The 16,661-nt window shown below is 61.4% G+C and overlaps 1 protein-coding gene across 3 annotated transcripts; it reads left to right on the forward strand.

The window, feature by feature from the left end:
- Positions 1 to 21: 21 nt before the first annotated feature.
- Positions 22 to 16,525, forward strand: OBSL1 (obscurin like cytoskeletal adaptor 1). 3 transcript variants are annotated; one of them, XM_085066678.1, is made up of 27 exons: positions 23 to 131; positions 1,346 to 2,443; positions 3,209 to 3,478; positions 3,683 to 3,943; positions 4,284 to 4,589; positions 4,673 to 4,951; positions 5,048 to 5,323; positions 5,452 to 5,724; positions 8,227 to 8,499; positions 8,875 to 9,150; positions 9,226 to 9,501; positions 9,795 to 10,070; positions 10,223 to 10,498; positions 10,588 to 10,863; positions 11,128 to 11,409; positions 12,102 to 12,377; positions 12,515 to 12,790; positions 12,875 to 13,141; positions 13,296 to 13,565; positions 13,646 to 13,912; positions 14,158 to 14,424; positions 14,810 to 14,922; positions 15,063 to 15,216; positions 15,318 to 15,479; positions 15,631 to 15,735; positions 15,859 to 16,125; positions 16,364 to 16,525. In XM_085066678.1, the coding sequence occupies exons 2-27, from the start codon at positions 1,405 to 1,407 to the stop codon at positions 16,369 to 16,371; spliced, it is 7,071 nt and encodes a 2,356-aa protein (XP_084922804.1). In that variant the 5' UTR covers positions 23 to 131; positions 1,346 to 1,404; the 3' UTR covers positions 16,372 to 16,525. The 3 variants fall into 3 exon arrangements, with proteins under 3 accessions (XP_084922806.1, XP_084922804.1, XP_084922805.1); XM_085066680.1 differs by lacking the exon at positions 11,128 to 11,409 and having other exon boundaries at positions 22 to 131; XM_085066679.1 differs by lacking the exon at positions 9,226 to 9,501.
- Positions 16,526 to 16,661: the final 136 nt, after the last annotated feature.

The following is a 16,661-nucleotide window of genomic DNA, read 5'->3' on the forward strand; positions in this document are numbered from 1 at the left end:
TTTGGGGACAGCAGCTGCAGGCATTTGTAACGTTTGGTCCCTGCGCACTGACACCCAGGAGCGGAGCTGGGGGAAGCGGCAGGAGCTGGGTGCTGGCACTGAGAAACACAGGGGAGAGGCGGCAGAGTGAGGTGCGTGACTGGGGCGAGAAACTGGGCTGGGGGGCTGCCTGGGACAGGGTGACTGGGGAAGGGGTGGTTGAAGGGTGCTGTGGTGCAGCCAAGCCATCAGAACAGTCTGTGTCCAAAGGAGCTGCTGTGGGGTGACCCATGGGTCAGGGGCGTGTGTGCACGAGAAGGTGGCTCTGAATGGGTGCACTGTCCTGGGGTAGGGCTCTGGGAGGAGAAGCTGGCCCTAGTCCCTGTCGCTCCTCGGGGACCAGCCCTCTCCTACCCTCTGGCTCATTCAAGAAGTGTTTTTGTTTCCCCTCCCCCTTCCTGAGCAAGTCAGAGACGACCCTGCCCCAGCCATGGTGCGGGCAGACGTTGGGGTGCACTCGCCCAGGGGTGGCACAGAGCGCCCTGCCCCACTCCTGTCCCTGACGGTGGGCGCGGTTACCCGCAAACCCGGGGGTGGAGGCAATGCCCTCCAAAAGCAGGACCACCTCCCCAGCTTTCCTTTTGCCCCTGGGGCTGATGATTTCCAGCTGTGGCTTTCAGTGTGCAAGGGCTGGATCCTGCCTGTGGGACTACTCTCTGGAAGGGAATCTGCTCCTGGCAGAGCCCCACTTTGCTCCAGGGCATGGTCCTGTGGGGTGGTCGCCAGGCAGAGGGGGTCCCCTGCCCACCCAAGTCTGGGAGGAAGTGGCCGGATCCAGCCGGAGCCTCGCGCCAGTGACAGCCCCGTGTCAGCACCTGCCCGCTGAGCCGGCCCAGATGCTGCAGGAATGCGGCTCTGCCACCACCCGATACTGCAGGAATGCGAATGCCCGGCGGGTGGGGAAGGAGCAGGCGGGGGCCCTTTAGCCTCTGCTGTCCCCCAGCCCCAGCACCCAGCAAGCAGCTGCCTATGATCTCTGTCTAGGCAGGGGTCCCCCGCCTCTGGAGCTGGGGTCCCATCTGCAACCCTGGGACAGGCTGAGAGTGTCTCAGCCCCTTGGGGTGCAAAGACCTGCCTTTTGTCACCTCTCCTATTGCCTTGGGCTGGGAAATGGGTGATTTGGGTGACTTCGGAGCAAATCCAATGGGGCTGTGCTGCTCCGAGCGAGGGTGATGCTCCTGCAGCATAGGGTCCAAGCTGGGGGTTTTGCTCAGGTGTGGGTCCCTCCTCGTGGCAGGCTCCACATTGGTTGGTCTCTTTGATGAAGCCTGAGCCCCCACTCCAGTCTGTCTGTACATCTCCCCAGGCTGATGGTCCCTACTGTTGCTCCAGCCAGCTGCCTGCCGTGACCCTGGTGAGGTGGTGATGGAGGGGTTTGGGGGAGCCCCCAGGTTCCTGGCCTATCCACGTGCCTTCACGGTCCAAAGTGGCACCAATGTGGTCCTGAGCTGCCAGATCACAGGTGATCCCCAGCCAAGCATCCTCTGGGAAAAGGACAAGAACCCTATCGAGCCCTCAGGCCGTTTCCATATGGAGGCCAAAGGGGACCTGTACAGCCTGCTGGTGTCCTGTGCTACCCCCCAGGACAGTGGGCTCTATGTCTGCAAGGCCAAGAATAGTGTTGGCGAGACTTACGCTGCCACTGCACTCAAGGTAGAGCCAGCAGAGCCCCGAGAAGAGGAGGGATGCTCGGGCAGTGTGGCACCTGCCTTCCTCATTGCCCCCTCGTCCATGCGGGTGTGCCGGGGGGAGGATGTCATGTTCACATGCAGGGTGTCCGGCCAGCCCTGCCCCGTGCTGGAGTGGGAGAAGGATGGGCACAAGCTCTCCGACCTCTTTGAGAGCAGCCACTTCGCAGTGGGGCAGAAACCAGAGGGCTGGCACTTCCTGAAGTTGTTCACTGCCCGGCCCCAGGATGGAGGAGTGTATGTCTGCCGGGCACGCAGTGGCTCCCAGGAGGCCCTGGCTGCTGCCGTGCTCCTGGTCGAAGCCCAGGCACTGCTGGACCGGCTCCCCAATGGCTCTCCTGCTGATGGTCCCGAGGCACTGGCGGAGTGGCAGCGGTGGCGGCGGCACACAGCGGGACAGCGCGTGGGACCAGAGATCTGGGTGCCCAATGGTGTAGTGCCAGCCAGGGTACCGGGGGCCAAGGCATTTGCCGTGAGCGCGGGGAAGCATGCCAAATTTCGCTGTTACGTTACCGGCAAGCCCAAGCCAGAGATTATCTGGCAGAAGGATGGTGAGCCCCTCGCCCCTGGCCGCAGGCATCTCATCTATGAGGACCGGGAAGGCTACTTCATCCTCAAGGTGCTGTACTGCAAACCTCAGGACCAGGGGCTGTACATCTGCACAGCTTCCAACACTGCTGGTCAGACCCTCAGCGCAGTGCAGCTCCAGGTGAAAGGTAGGAACATATCCAAGGAGTGACAGAAGTGGCCAGGCGCTAGGGTGCTCAGGGAATTTTGTCTGGCAGTGATGTGTGTGTGTGGGAGTCCAGCATCTCTGGGCTCCTTCCTGCCTTGTGTAGCCAGGGTCACCCCAGGATCCTGAGGACAGAGCTGTGGGGTAGAAGCAGATGATGCTGGGCTCCTCCGGGAGCTGTGTCCTGTTCCATGTCTCTCTCTTCTTACAAAGAGGTGGCTTCTCAGGATGACTGTGGGTGTCCAGCCAGCAACAGGGAAGGGGGACAGTGCCTTGGTGACAAATTCCCCTGGAAGTGCTGAGTGATTTTGGCAGGCGGCCCTGCAGGGCACGGCTCCAACTGTCTGCACTGGCAGCAGCCCAATTCCCCCCAAGCCATCTGGCCAGCTGGGGACAGCCCATGGCTGGGGTGACCCTGTGACTGGTGGAGCCCCTGCCTGCACCCCACTGCTCCTCTCCACTCCTCTCCACTCTCCTGTTGCATCGTGCTGGCTTCCATGCTCCGGCATCCCCCAAAACTCCCTTCTGAGATGCTGGGGGCATCCCTGGGTTTCCCCAGGCTGTGCCCTGCTTCTCCCTGCTCTGAGGGATGTGCTTCTCAAGGCACTGTCCATCTCACCAAGCCACAGGAGAGGGCAAAGGAGGGCCAAGGGCTCGGTGCTCTTTGTGAGCTGGGAACATCTTGAGCGAAGGGCTGGCAGTGGGTGTTGTACCCCACATGCCCTAAGCTTCTCTCTTCCGGTGGCAGAGCACCGGCTGCGGTTCCAGGTGCAGCTGGCAGACGTGGAGGTGGCAGAGCGGGAGGATGCAGTGTTGGAGTGCCAGGTGCCACTGGAGACCATCCCCACCTCCTGGTACCTGGAGGACAGGGAGCTGCAGCCCAGTCACAAGTATGTGATGGAGGAGCAAGGAGTGGTGCGGCGCCTGACCATCCGTGATGCCCGCACCGACGATGATGGCATCTACCTCTGCCAGATGAAAGACAAAGGGCGCAGCATCGCAGAGGTCTCTGTCCGAGGTGGGGGTCAGGTCTCTGGTAGCACAGCTTTGCCTTTCTATTCCCCTCCTTGACAGGGTCCCCATTGCCCCCTGCATTTGCCTTCCCTCCATTTGGCTGGTGCCTGCTACTGCCCTTCCTCAAGCTCCGTCTCCTCTCCCACCTCAAAGAGCGCATCCTGTTCCTCAGCATCCCTCCCCAGCCCTCATATATCTCTTCCCATAGGGGTGATTGTGAAACGGCTGCCACGGAAGCTGGATGTGATGGAGGGGGAGAATGCAGTTTTCTGTGTGGAGACACGGGATGTGGTAGAGGGGACCTGCTGGAGCCGGGATGGGCTACAGCTGCGGGAATCACCCCGTACTGTGCTGAAGAGCTTCAGCAGGACACACCTCCTGGTGCTCGTGCACGTCACCCGCCAGGACGCGGGCATCATCTCCTTCACTGTCGGGGAGTCGCAGACATCCTCCCAGCTCCGAGTCAAGTGTAAGCTCCAGGCTTGAAGGGGTTCTGTGTCCTCTCTCCTGCCTATTCATGGGGGGTGATACAGAAGGGGAGATGGAATGGGTACCCAGCATGCTGGGGATGTGATGCTGTGATGTGTTTTCTGGGAAGGGGGCTTTTAGCAGGGCTCCAGGATCCCAGCCTCACTGGCACACACAAACCCCTGTACCCAGCAGCATGCTACATGGGAGCAAGACCATTCTCTCCATCAGAGAGAGAATCCCCAAAGAAACAAGCCGCGTAGCCCCCCTCAGCCCTTCTGCCACCCCACCTGGAGCCTCACTGCCAACCCCAAGCAGGCAAGCCAGGCTGTGACTTACAGGTGTGAAGCACGACCCCCCGAGCGCACCGGTGGCAGCTGAGATGAGCGTGGTGGAGAGCAACACGGCTCTGCTGAGTTGGTGTCCTGCGCCTGACGCCCACCTCCGCCCCGCCAGCCGCTACCTGCTGGAGCGTCGGGAGGCAGCGGGGGGCGAGTGGGTGCAGTGCCTTGCCACCGACCTGCCCGGCAGCGTGCGGGTGCTGGGCGACAGCGTGCCCCGCGAGGCTGACTACTGCTTCCGCATTTCTGCTGCCAACAAGCACGGCAGGAGCGACCCTGTGGAGTTCCCTGGATCCGTGCATCTTGGTGAGGAGACAGGCGAGCTGGGATGTTGTGCCACAGTGTGCTGGCAGTCAGTGCCACTGGGGCTCAGTCCAGCTGTGCTCCAGCCCCAGCAGCTCGTCTGGAGAGGGGTCTGCAGGATGTGTGCGTGTGGGATGGCGAGGACGCGCAGTTCTCCCTGGAGCTGTCAGCCGCAGTGCATGGCTCCTGGTTCCTCAACGGTGCCAGGCTGGCTGAGGAGGACGATGCAGGTGGCCAGTACAGTGTACAGCGCCGTGGGATGGAGCACTCACTGCTGATCCGGGGAGCACGACTGGTTGATAATGGGGCGCAGGTCACCTTCGTGTCTGGTGATGTGCGGGACTCAGCCGTGCTGCATGTGCAAGGTGAACAGGGCACCCACCCTAGGGTCCTACTGGGGCTCCAGCAGCAGGGACTGTCATGCTGGAAGATGCTTCTCACCCATCTGCGATGTCTCTCAGCCCCACAGGTCCACATCGCCCCAGTGTCTGAGGCTGAGCAGGTGCGGAAGGTGCAAACAGGGCTGCCTGTGCTGCTGGAATGCCAGGTGTCTGCCCCTGATGCCCCTGTCCGCTGGCTGAAGGATGGCAAGGCTGTGCCCCTGGATGACGTTATCGCAGTGCAGGCAGAAGGCTGTGTGCGGAGGCTGCTGCTCCGCTCAGCATGTCCCTCAGACACTGGTGTGTACACCTGTGATGCTGGGGATGATGCCATCAGCTTTGTGGTGACCGTGACTGGTGAGCTGGGGACTGTGGGCAGGAGCTTGGCCCCCACCTCCTGATAGTGCTCCTGCCCTGCTTCTTGCCCCTATCATGTGTCTGAAAGCTGCAGCCAGTCATGCTGAGGCCCACATTATCTCTGGCAGAGGTGCCGGTGAGGATCATCAGCTCCAACGAGGAAGCCCCCCACACCTACATGGCCGGGCAGCGTGTGGAGATGTGGTGCCAGCTGTCCCGCCTGGCGGCCCCAGTGCGCTGGTACAAGGATGGAGAGGAGGTGGAGGTGGGTGAGAAACTGGTGCTCGAGCAGGAGGGGCCACGGTGCAAGCTGGTGCTGCCCTGCGCCCAGCCACAGGACACGGGGGAATTCGTCTGTGATGCCGGTGGGGACTCTGCCTTCTACACCATCACTGTGGCAGGTGGGTGTGGTGCAGAAGGGCTGGTAGGGTCTCAGGGGGCTTTCTTTGGTGGCGCAAGATGCCACAACTCGTGTGCTGCCATCAATATTGCTGTCACTTGCTGCGATGGATTACTTGTCAAACATGCTCTTGGTGGGTGCCCACCAGCAGTTTGGCTGGTTGGTCAGTTGGGTTCTTTGTGGCAGCTCTTGTGCTTAAAACCACCCAAACTGGCTGCTGGAGGGAACAGCTTACTCTGCCTGTCCAAAATACTAGAACACACAAGAGCACCCAGCACCTGCACACCAGGGTGTTTGCCAGACCTCTGCCATGGCTAGTAACCAAGCCCTCCTCCAAGGTCCAAAAAATAGTGGGCCTGGCACCTGGCAAGGGGTGACTCATGGTTGGTCGTTGCTCTGACGGACAGTGTTAATTGCTGACCTGAAAATTAGCAGTTGCCTGGAGACCGATGGCTGGGTCATGTTTGCTGGGTGGGAGCAGGGCACAGCATCCTGTGGAGGCTGCCCCAGCTGTGGAGCGGTTGCTGGCGTCGCCGGCTGGCAGAGGATAATGAAAGCTGAAAGAGAATGAAAGGCTTCCCCTTGCTGGCCCCAAAATCCACATCCCACAGCCACAGGAAGGTGACCAGGGGCAATGCTAAAGCCCAGTTGAAAGGCCCTGTGACCACAGTGATAAAGCCTCTCTGTGGTGTTAACACGTGGCAAAGGGCCAAAGTTGATGGCCAAAGATGTAGGAGTGAAGATAGGATGAGTGATAAGAGATTTTGAAGAGTCAGTGGAGTGGTGACTGCTGGGAGGGTGAGGGAGGGAGTGGTTTTAGTGAGATAAAGGCAGAATTGCCAGTGGGAAGGACAGGCAATATGGGCTTTAGGCAGAGAGAGGAGTCATTGTCTGCCCTGTGGGAGTGTGGGGCATGGAGAGCTCTGCTTCCCTAGGGTGGGAGAGGGAACACCATCTGCTGAAGCTCAGCCTTTTGGCTGAGCAGCTTTGCATCACTTTGACAGAAGGGTCTTAGGGAGGCTGGCTTGGTTCAATCTGGATTTGGACATCAGTGTCACCAGCAGGGCTGGGGGTGGGTGCTAGGAGGCTCCGGCTGACACCTCTCTGGCACAAGTGCCAGGCTGGCTGCTGCAGTCGAGCACTGCTGTGGCATGCTTGGGTTTCCCTGAGACATCCCAGCTATCCCCCATGAGGCTGTTGTGGCATGAAGCCCGCCTGCCTCAAGCCCAGCCATTCCTGTGCTCCTCGGGGTTTTCCACCAGCCGTTGATTGCTGGAGCTCACTCAGAGCTGGTGAGAGGCTGGGGCCAGAGTGGTGCTGCCTGCTGAGGGCTGGCACATCATCCCCTCCTCACTTCAGTGCTCAACATCTCCAGCTGCACTTCAGCAATGTGATTGCTTTTAGCGAGCCCAGGGAGAGAGGCAGTCGCCAGTTGTTTGATCACAGAGCCAGGCGGATGCAGGCTCAGCGTGCGGCGGGTTAATCGCTGCAAACTGGCGCCACACCATTCCTGCACGCTGCGGGGCTGCGGTGTGCTGCTGGGGCTGGGCATCGCAGCTGGGAACTGTCTGAGAAGTTTCCACCCGGATGCCCAGCACGGGGCAGCTGCGGGCTGTGAGAAGGGCAGGTCGCTGCTCGTCCACTATTGTGCCCCGGAGCTCGCTGTGCCTTGTGCCCACCTGGAGCCATGGGCTTGATGAGCACCCACGGTAGAGTGCAGGTCAGCTACAGCTCGCTGCAATGTGCAGGGCCAGGCAGACACTGTTGGCTGCGGGTGGCATTCTGAACGTCTTCCAGGAGACAGGAGGGCTGGTCACCTGAAGTTTGTATTGGGACTCTGCCTTTAGAGCTCTGACTCAAGTCAGGGGGGTGATGTGAGCAGTGGCACACATTTTGAGTAGCCCGTTAATGGTGATTTTAGTGATGACTGTGACCTGGAATTTGGTCCTGGGTCCTGGTAAGCTGGAGGGATGGGGCTGCTAGCTGCAAGCAAACCACTTGCCTTGCCACAGTATAAGCAAATGCCAAGGCTGAGCCATGACAGAAGCACCAGCTGGCACCTGGTGGCCTCTGAAATGGGGAGAGAGGCAGAGGCATGGGCACCCCTGAAAGAGCAGCTGCAGGGGGTCGTGCTGACACCACAGACAGTGGTTATCAGTGCTGGGGCTTGCTCATGGGGTACTTGCCTTTCTGCATCCGCCCTTCATGTCCCTCAGCTCCACCACGAGGCAAAGCAGGGCAGGTGCCATAGGAGCAAGGGCATGGCAGCAACTTTCAGCCACTTTGAAGCCTGGTGCTCCTAGGTGTGATGGATGAGGAGAAGAGGGAGACCTGGGCAGCATAGTCCAGAAGCTTGTTCTATGTAGGATGTGGATGATGTGGTGCCTTCCAGCCTTAAAGCCAACAACCCCATGAAGCCACCAGTTCACACAGGGCTGCAACTGCCACCGTCACTGGCTCTGGTTTTTATGTCCTGGCTGAACCCCATGTCTCTCCATGGCAGAGGAGCCGGTGAGGATTGTCAGCTCCAACGAGGGAGCCTCCCACGCCTATGTGGCCGGGCAGCGTGTGGAGCTGTGGTGCCAGCTGTCCCGCCTGGCAGCCCCAGTGCACTGGTACAAGGATGGGGAGGAGGTGGAGGCGGGTGAGAGCCTGGTGCTGGAACAGGAGGGGCTGCAGTGCCGGCTGGTGCTGCCCTGCGCCCAGCCACAGGACACGGGGGAATTCGTCTGCGACGCTGGTGAGGACTCTGTCTTCTACACAGTCACCGTGGCAGGTGGGTGCAACAGACATGTACATCCCTCTCCCCCTTCTCCCTCTGCTCAAGCTCCTTGCTCACACTGTGGCTTCAGCACCTCGGCTGCTCCTCACCTCCTTGTGAGCAGTTCCTTGTCCATGCCCCTGGGCTGGAGGATGATGCGGGCAGGGGCAGACCAGCTGCTGTGTCTCCTCCCAGAGCCCTGTGCCACACTGCCCCTCTACATCCCAGAGCACTACCAGCTGCCTGCCTGTGGATGATGCCACCTCACACCCCAGCCCTGCTGTTCCCTCAGCTTGCAACCACCAGCACTGCAGGGCTGGGATCCATGGTTGCTGTCCCCAGGGCAGGTAGGATGGGAGGCCAACTGACACAAGGTCTTGGTCCTTTCAGCCCTGAAGGTGTGCATCACCCCAGTGCCGGAGGCACAGCAGCTCCAGGAGGTGCTGGCAGGGCTGCCCGTGGTGTTGGAGTGCCAGGTGTCCCCTCCAGATGCCCCTGTCCACTGGCTGAAGGATGGAGAGGCCGTGGTCCCAACCCAGGTGCTGGTCATCTGCTCAGAGGGATGCTCACGGAGGCTGCACATTGCTGCAGCTGCACCATCTGACTCAGGGGTGTACACCTGCCATGCCGGGGACAATGCTGCCAGCTTCAGGGTGACCGTGAGCGGTGAGCTGCCCAGGGGATGCCTGTCCTCATGTAGGGTTCACTCAACACCATGCCTGAGCCCTGCCATGTCCCCAGCAGAAGTACCAGTGAGGATCATCAATTCCAACAAGGAGGCCCCCCACTCCTACATGGTTGGGCAACGCGTGGAGCTGTGGTGCCAGCTGTCCCACCCTGTGTCCCCAGTGCGCTGGTACAAGGACGGCGAGGAAGTGGAGGTGGGCGAGAGCCTAGTGCTGGAGCAGGAAGGGCTGCAGTACCGGCTAGTTCTGCCCTGTGCCCGGACGCAGGACACGGGGGAGTTCGTCTGCAATGCCAGAGATGCATCTGTCTCCTACTCCATTTTGGTGGCAGGTTGGTGACAGAGCAGGGACATCCTGGGATAGGCAGCCCTGCCGCAGCTCTGTGCTCTGGGGTCCCTAGACCTGCTCCCTGCCTTCAGCATTGTGGAGGAGAGTGTGCAGCTGCATTTGTGTGCCTGCTGCCCCTGCCGCTGAGCAGCTCCCACCTCTTTGCACTGGGGTGAGGGGCTGTAGCTTCCGTACAGCCCCGTGGGGACACGGACACAGATGACAGTAAACAGGGACAGCAGAGCCAGGAGCAGAGCAGTGAGCAGGTCTCACACTCTTCCTCCACATCCCCAACAGAGCCACCAGTGAGGATCCTGCACCCTCCACAGCGCTCACTGGAGCTGCTGATTCAGGCACCGGGGTGTGTGGAGCTGCGGTGCGAGCTCTCTGTGCCAGATGCTCCAGTGCACTGGTTCAAAGATGGGCTGGAGGTGGATGAGACTGACAACCTGCTGCTGCTGGTGGAGGGGGCCTGGCGCTGTCTCTTCATCCCCAAGAGCAGCGCGGAGGACACAGGCGAGTACATCTGCGAGACCAAGGATGAGGCAGTCTCCTTCGATGTCAAGGTGTCAGGTCAGTGGAGATGCTGATGTGGTTCTGGCCACCAGTGGGTGTCCATCCACTGCCACCGAGCGCAGGTGCTCACCTGGTGCTGGCAGCAGAGGAGTGCCCAGGGCTGCGTTGTCCCTGCGCTGCTTTGCATCACAGACATGCCATACCTGCAGAGCCTCCGGTGAGGATCTTGCAGCCCTGCAGACCTGTCCCTGTCACGACGGTGTCTCCAGGAGAGACGGTGACACTGTGCTGTGAGCTATCCCGTGCGGATGCACCCGTGTGCTGGGCCAAGGAGGGGGTCAGGCTCGAGGCTGGGGGCAGCCTGGTCCTGGAAGAGGAAGGTGCCCATCGCCGGCTGGTCATCCCCGCTGCCCAGGCTGAGCACTCTGGAAAATACACCTGTGACACCGCTGATGACACAGTGACTTTCACCATCCAAGTGTTGGGTAAGCACGAGGCTAGGGGAGACCCTGGTGGGGAATGCTGGGTGCACAAACCTCAGAGACCTCAGCTTTGCTGGTGCTGGATGCTGCAGATCCGCTGGTCAGGATCCTGGAGAAGGATGTCCTGCTGACCCGCCGGCATTGCCGGGCCATGGAGGACGTGGTGCTGGAGGTACACCTCTCGCACACCCATGGTGAAGTGAAGTGGTACAAGGATGGGGAGAAGCTGCAGGACACAGGTCGTGTGCGGCTGGAGGAGGACGGGGTGCGCCGATCCCTCGTAATCCTGGGTGCCACGGGCAGGGATGCTGGGGAGTATCTCTGTGACACCGGTGATGACAGCATTGTCTTCTTCATCACTGTAGAAGGTGAGCAGGAGGTCCCCGTGGGGATTGCTGGGGGAGAGGACTGAGGTGGGTCTATGGCTGCTGCCAGGATGGTGTGAGGCTGGGCTGGGTGGCAGTGAGCATAGGGAGGTTGATGGGGGGCACATACAGAGTGGGCTGCACCTGTGTGGTGGCCATGTGGAAACCAAGTGTGCTGTTCAGCTGCACCCAGAGGAATCTGGACGGGGTCTGGCAATTGAGACATCCAGCACAGGCTGGTCTGGTGGTGACAGCCCGTCTCTCTAGTCCCAGAGCCACCGGTGACCATCGTGAGCAACACGGGCACTGTGGTATATCGCTGCCTGGTGGCCGGTGAAGACCTGGTGCTGGCTTGTGAGCTCTCCCGGCCTGATGCCATCGTGCGCTGGCTCCGGAATGGCCAGGAGGTGCATCCGGGTGAACGGGTGCAGGTTGAGGCCCGTGGGGTGCTGCGACAGCTCACCATCAGTGGGGCACAGCCAAGCGACTCAGGGTGCTACATCTGTGATGCTGCCAGCGACCACATGGTGACAAATGTGGAGGTGTCGGGTGAGCTGGCTCAGCACCCCAGGGACCCCCAGAATGGTGGGATCATGCCACAGACCTGGACAAGGGAGGGGAAGCCTCTGTGACCTTGCTGATGGCAGAGGCCAGGGTGGCAGCATGGCAGGGAACGGTGGGAGCCCTGTCCCCAGCGCTGCAGGAGCCGTTGGTCAGAAAGGGACATGTCCGGGTTGTGGCGAGACATGTCCCTGTTGCCTCCCCCAGCCAGGGGCTGTTTAAATTTAGCCTTGGCTGGCTCCCAGGCGCCGTTCCTCCTGCTTCGGCTGCCAAAGGCTGAACTCAGCCCGGACCCTTATCAGCTGGAGATGGAGGCCTGTGCAGAGTGGGAGGGGGCCTGTTGCTGGCAGGTGCCCTGGCTCCCCAGCAATGTGTTCAGGATGGGGAGGCACGCTGAAATTAGTGGTCTCAACATGGCAGCTGTGCTGCCTGTGCAGGGAGTGATGGGCTCCACTGTCATCCCTTCCCTGAGTGAACCCTGAGCTGCCAGACCCCTCAAGCATGCATGCCTTCCCCTTTGTGACCCTTGTCTGGTCCCACCATGACCCCCAGCCAGCCCCACAGCTCTCCTGCCCCGTAGGGACTCACTGAGGGATCGCCTGTCCACTTGCAGCAGTCCTATCCCTGTCCCCCAATATGGGGACATCCCTGAACCCTGCCTTGTCCCCTGCGCCCCTCAGCCCGGCCTGTGTGCATTGTCAACAAGGAGGAGGCGCAGAGCCCGCTGGAGGTGCAGGAGGGGGACAGTGTGACACTGGTGGCTCGGCTGTCCCCGGAGACAGCAGCAGTGCAGTGGCAGAAGGACGGACAGACACTGTGCTCAGGTGGGCGGCTGCTGGTGTGCAGCGAGGGTCCCACACGAAGCCTCACCATCAAGCAAGCAGAGCTGGCTGATGGTGGCATCTTTCTCTGCGATGCCGGTGATGATGAGGTGCATTTCACACTGCATGTGAAAGGTGAGCCTGGAGGTGTCCCTCGCCCATGCCAGGGGCAGGAGCAGTATCATCCTGCCTCATGCTGGGATGCTTTGCACCCCCATCCTATGCTGATGCCACTGGCAGGGGCAGAACTGAGCCCAGTGCTCCCCCGGCAGAGGCACCCGTGCTGTTCGTGAACAAACGAGAGGAGCAGGAGAAGCTGCTGGTGCTGGAGGGCGGCAGTGCCGTGCTCTCTGCCATCACCTCCACAGAGCGATCTGATGTCACCTGGCTGGGCCCGCGGCAGGCGGCAGTGGCCGGCGAGCGCTGCGAGCTGCGTCGGGACGGCCGCGTGCACAGCCTCATCCTCCACAACGTGGCCATGGAGGACGCTGGCACCTACACCTGCCTCTCACCCCACGATCAGATGCAGTTCGACGTGAATGTCCGAGGTGAGTGGCAGGGGGACAGTAGGGGTGCCCGTGGACCCCCATGCAGTGGCCGCGGGTGCTGACATGGGGGGTTTGACTGTGCAGAGCTGCGGGTGAAGTTCTTGCGTGGGCTGTCAGACGTGCGAGCGCGGCAGGGTGAGCGGGTGGTGCTGTGGTGCGAGCTTTGCAAGGCGCGGGGCGACGTGGTGTGGCGGAAGGACGGGCGGGTGCTGGCGCCTGGCCCTCGCCGGCAGATGACGGCAGAGGGACGGGAGCGGTCGCTGGTGCTGAGCCGCGTGGAGCCTGCGGATGCCGGCGAGTACTGCTGCGAGTCCAACGACGACCAGACACTGGCGACGCTGACGGTGCAGGGTGAGCCCAAGGCTTCCCCACCACCACCCCGGGGACCCCTATTCCATGGGGGTGGTGAGGAAGCTGGGCACAGTGATGCCAAGATTGCAGGAATGCTCAGCGTCTCTGCAGGACGGGGCATCCCTGATGCTGTGCCCTGACAACCCGGCTGTAGTCCCCAGGGTGGTGGAGATCATCATGGACCTGCAGAGCCTGACAGTGCTGGAAGGGGAGGATGCCACCTTCAAGTGTCTGGTGTCCCCTGAAGACGTGGCTGTGACATGGCAGCTGAATGGCCAGCCCGTGGTCTCCAGCGAGCGGCTGCTGGTGACAAGTAATGGGCTGTGCCACAGCCTCACCCTACGGCAGTGCCAGCCAGGTGACGCAGGCACCGTGACAGCCAATGCCGAGGGACTGGTGAGCACAGCTCGGCTGAATGTGCAAGGTGAGGGGGAAGGAGACAGCCGGCTCAGCCCAAGACACAGCCGTGGGGCAAGCTGCTGACCCAGCACACGGGCCATGCAGAGGCGCAGGTGCTGTTTGTGAGGAGGCTGCAGGACGTGGTGGCAGAGGAGCAGGGGGACGTGTGCCTGGAGGTGGAGGTGAGCCACGAGGCCGCCGAGGTGCAGTGGCTGAAGCAGGGCATCCTCCTTCAGCCGAGCAGCAAGTACCTGCTGCAGGAGTCGGGGTGCCGGCGCACCCTCACCATCTGCTGCCTCGGCCCCGCTGACCGCGGCACCTACCGCTGCGAGAGCCTGCATGACCGCACGCAGGCCAAGCTCCAAGTGGAGCGTGAGTACCAGGCTGGGGATGGGGATGGAAGGTGATGGGTGTGGGAATGGGGACAGGGAGGGCACCCAGCTGATGCAATGGGAGCGTTTGGGCAGAGCTGGTACTTGGCTGGAAGGGGTGGTCAAGCAGACATGTGAGTGTGTGGGCAGCGGTGGGAGTCTGGAGTGATCCAGCAAGCATACACTGGGGAGCCAGGGGCTCTGCAGTGGAGCAGACACCTACTGACAGACATGGGTCCCTCACAGCCCGGAAGGTGTCGATCCAGACACCACTGGCAGATGTGGAGACCTTTGAGAAGGAGACAGCCACCTTCTACCTGGAGCTGTCTCACCCTGGTGTGCCTGGGGTCTGGACACGGGACGGCATCCGGGTGAAGCCCAGCAGCACGTGCCGGATCAGTGCCACAGGCTGCGGGCACAGCCTGACACTGGAGAGGCTGACACTGGAAGACTCAGGCACAGTCACCTTCACTGCTGACACCCTGCGCTGCAGCGCCCACCTGCGTGTGCGGGGTACGGTCCCGGGGGCAGGCTGGGGGGTGCTTGGCACTGGCACTGTCTATCCTGCAGCTGTTCAGTAACCAGGGGAGACACCAGAGCTGAGCTGGGCCACCCTGGGTACATGTCCCCCTGTCCTGGGCAGGGGTGACAGTGTGCTGGCAAGTGTCCCTGTGTCCTCAGGGAGGAGATGTGAGTCGAGCAGTGGGGACACCCAGCCAGGCTCTGGGTCCAGAGCCAGCTGGAACAACACTGATGAATGCTTTCCCATGGTGGTGCTCTGGGTAGTGCCACTCTCACCCCATGCTGAAATGCCCCAGCCACACCTACTCTTCCCTGCAGCCCCAAGTCCATGTCTTTGTTCTACCGAACCTTCTTGCCCTGTGTCCTGCCTCCTCAGAGCCTCCAGTCACTATGGTGAGGGTCCCACGAGACGTGGGGGTCCCGGAGATGGGGGTTGCCAGCTTCGAGTGTGAGCTGTCTCGCCCCAACGCAGAGGTGAAATGGTTCAAGGTGAGGGTTCACACCAGTTCCCTCCAGCAGCACCTGGCCGTGTCCTTGCTTTGTCCCCTGGCCGCTGCCCTTCCTGCTGGGGCTGCAGGCAGGGCAGAGGGGGCAGAGCAATGGGGTGCTGCCTGTTTGCCCCCATGCAGGATGGACAGGAGTTGCGGCCAGGGCCCAACTGCCGCATCTACTCAGCGGGACGGCGCCGCATCCTGCAGCTGAGCCGCTGTGAGCTGACTGATGCTGGCAGCTACACCTGCGACGCAGGGGACTGCCAGGCCTCTGCCATGCTGCACGTCCAGGGTATGGTTACCCAGCTCCCGGTGGTGTGCGTACCCCCAAATCCTACACCGCCTGCTCACCCTCATCCTTGACTGTCCTGGCACCCTGCCCCTTACCCACAGAGCGCCAGGTCCACATTGTGCAGGAGCTGCAGGACGTTCAAGTGCGCGAGGGTGACAATGCAGTCTTCACCTGCGAGGTGTCACATGGGGATGTGAAGGGCGAGTGGTTCCGGGATGGGGAGAAAATCAAAGTCTCCAGCACAGTGAAGATACGGCAAGAAGGTGGGAGTGCAAGTGGTTCCACACCTGGTTTGGGGCTAGGAAGGCGCAAATTCAAGCAAGGGGAGTTTGTGCAGACAAAGGGAGGTCCCTGCCCCCCTGCCTACTATGGGTGCCCATTGCTGTTCCCTTGAGCCAGCCTCTCCCTCTCCAGGCACCCGGCATTTCCTGCTGTTCTGTGGTGCGCTCCCTGAGGACAAGGGACTCATCCGCTTTGCAGCCAGGACAGTGATCTCGGAGGCCAGTCTGCAAGTGGAAGGTACCAGTGTGGGCTGCAAGGTCTGGCTAGGCTCCAGCACCAGGGCTGGGCTGTACCAGGTCAGCTCGTGGTGCTCCCATGGGAGCCCCTCCATGATGCTGACGCCTTGTCCCTGACCATCAGCACTGCCCATCCGGATTGTGAAACCACTGCGGGACAAGACGGTGCTGGCAAGGCACAAGGCAACGCTGGAGTGCACCGTGTCCCATGCCCGGGGCCGGGTGCGCTGGCTCCGTGGGGACACCGAGATCTTTGCCGGTGACAAGTATGAGATCTGCAATCTGGACTGCTACCGCACACTCATCATTCACCGCGTGGGCCCTGAGGATGAGGACTCATACACCTGTGATGCCTTCGATGACCGCTCCACTGCCCGGCTCCTCGTGGAGGGTGAGTGGGCAGTCAGAGGGGCACCACTGGGGGCTGGCAGTGCTGCCGCGCCTTGCAGTGGAGGGACACCAGAAGCCCTGTCCCCATCCCGCACTGCAAGGGTCTGAGTGCTGGGCTGGGGGGAGCAGGTTGGATACGGGGCCAGGGGTCTGTTCTGCATTGTCAGGGATACACCTTTTGGGTGCCCCAACAACTCTGGCAATGCTCCAGCTCTCTCTGACTCCCATTGTTTCCACAGGGAGCTAGAAGCCAGGATGCAGTACTAAGGGTCTGCATGCACACTGATGGATGCCACTGCTGGGAAAGGGAGTCATGCTTCCCATGGCATGTACAGACACACGGACACCATCCGAGCCTGCTCCAGCTCAGGGCTCTCCATTAAACAGCCTTTTTTTTCTGACATGGCTTCTTCCACACCAGCGTGCCTGGGTCCCCTTAAGACAAAGGGTGGTGCCACCACTCTACATCCTGCTCAGCATCCCTGGGAGCCTAGCCCTCAGGGCCCCCCCTCAACCCTGCCCCCGCACAGCCCTTGG

This window comes from Lichenostomus cassidix, chromosome 7 (genome assembly GCF_008360975.1).
Source record: "Lichenostomus cassidix isolate B80296 chromosome 7, HeHo_3.0, whole genome shotgun sequence".
Classification (NCBI taxonomy): Eukaryota; Metazoa; Chordata; class Aves; order Passeriformes; family Meliphagidae; genus Lichenostomus; species Lichenostomus cassidix.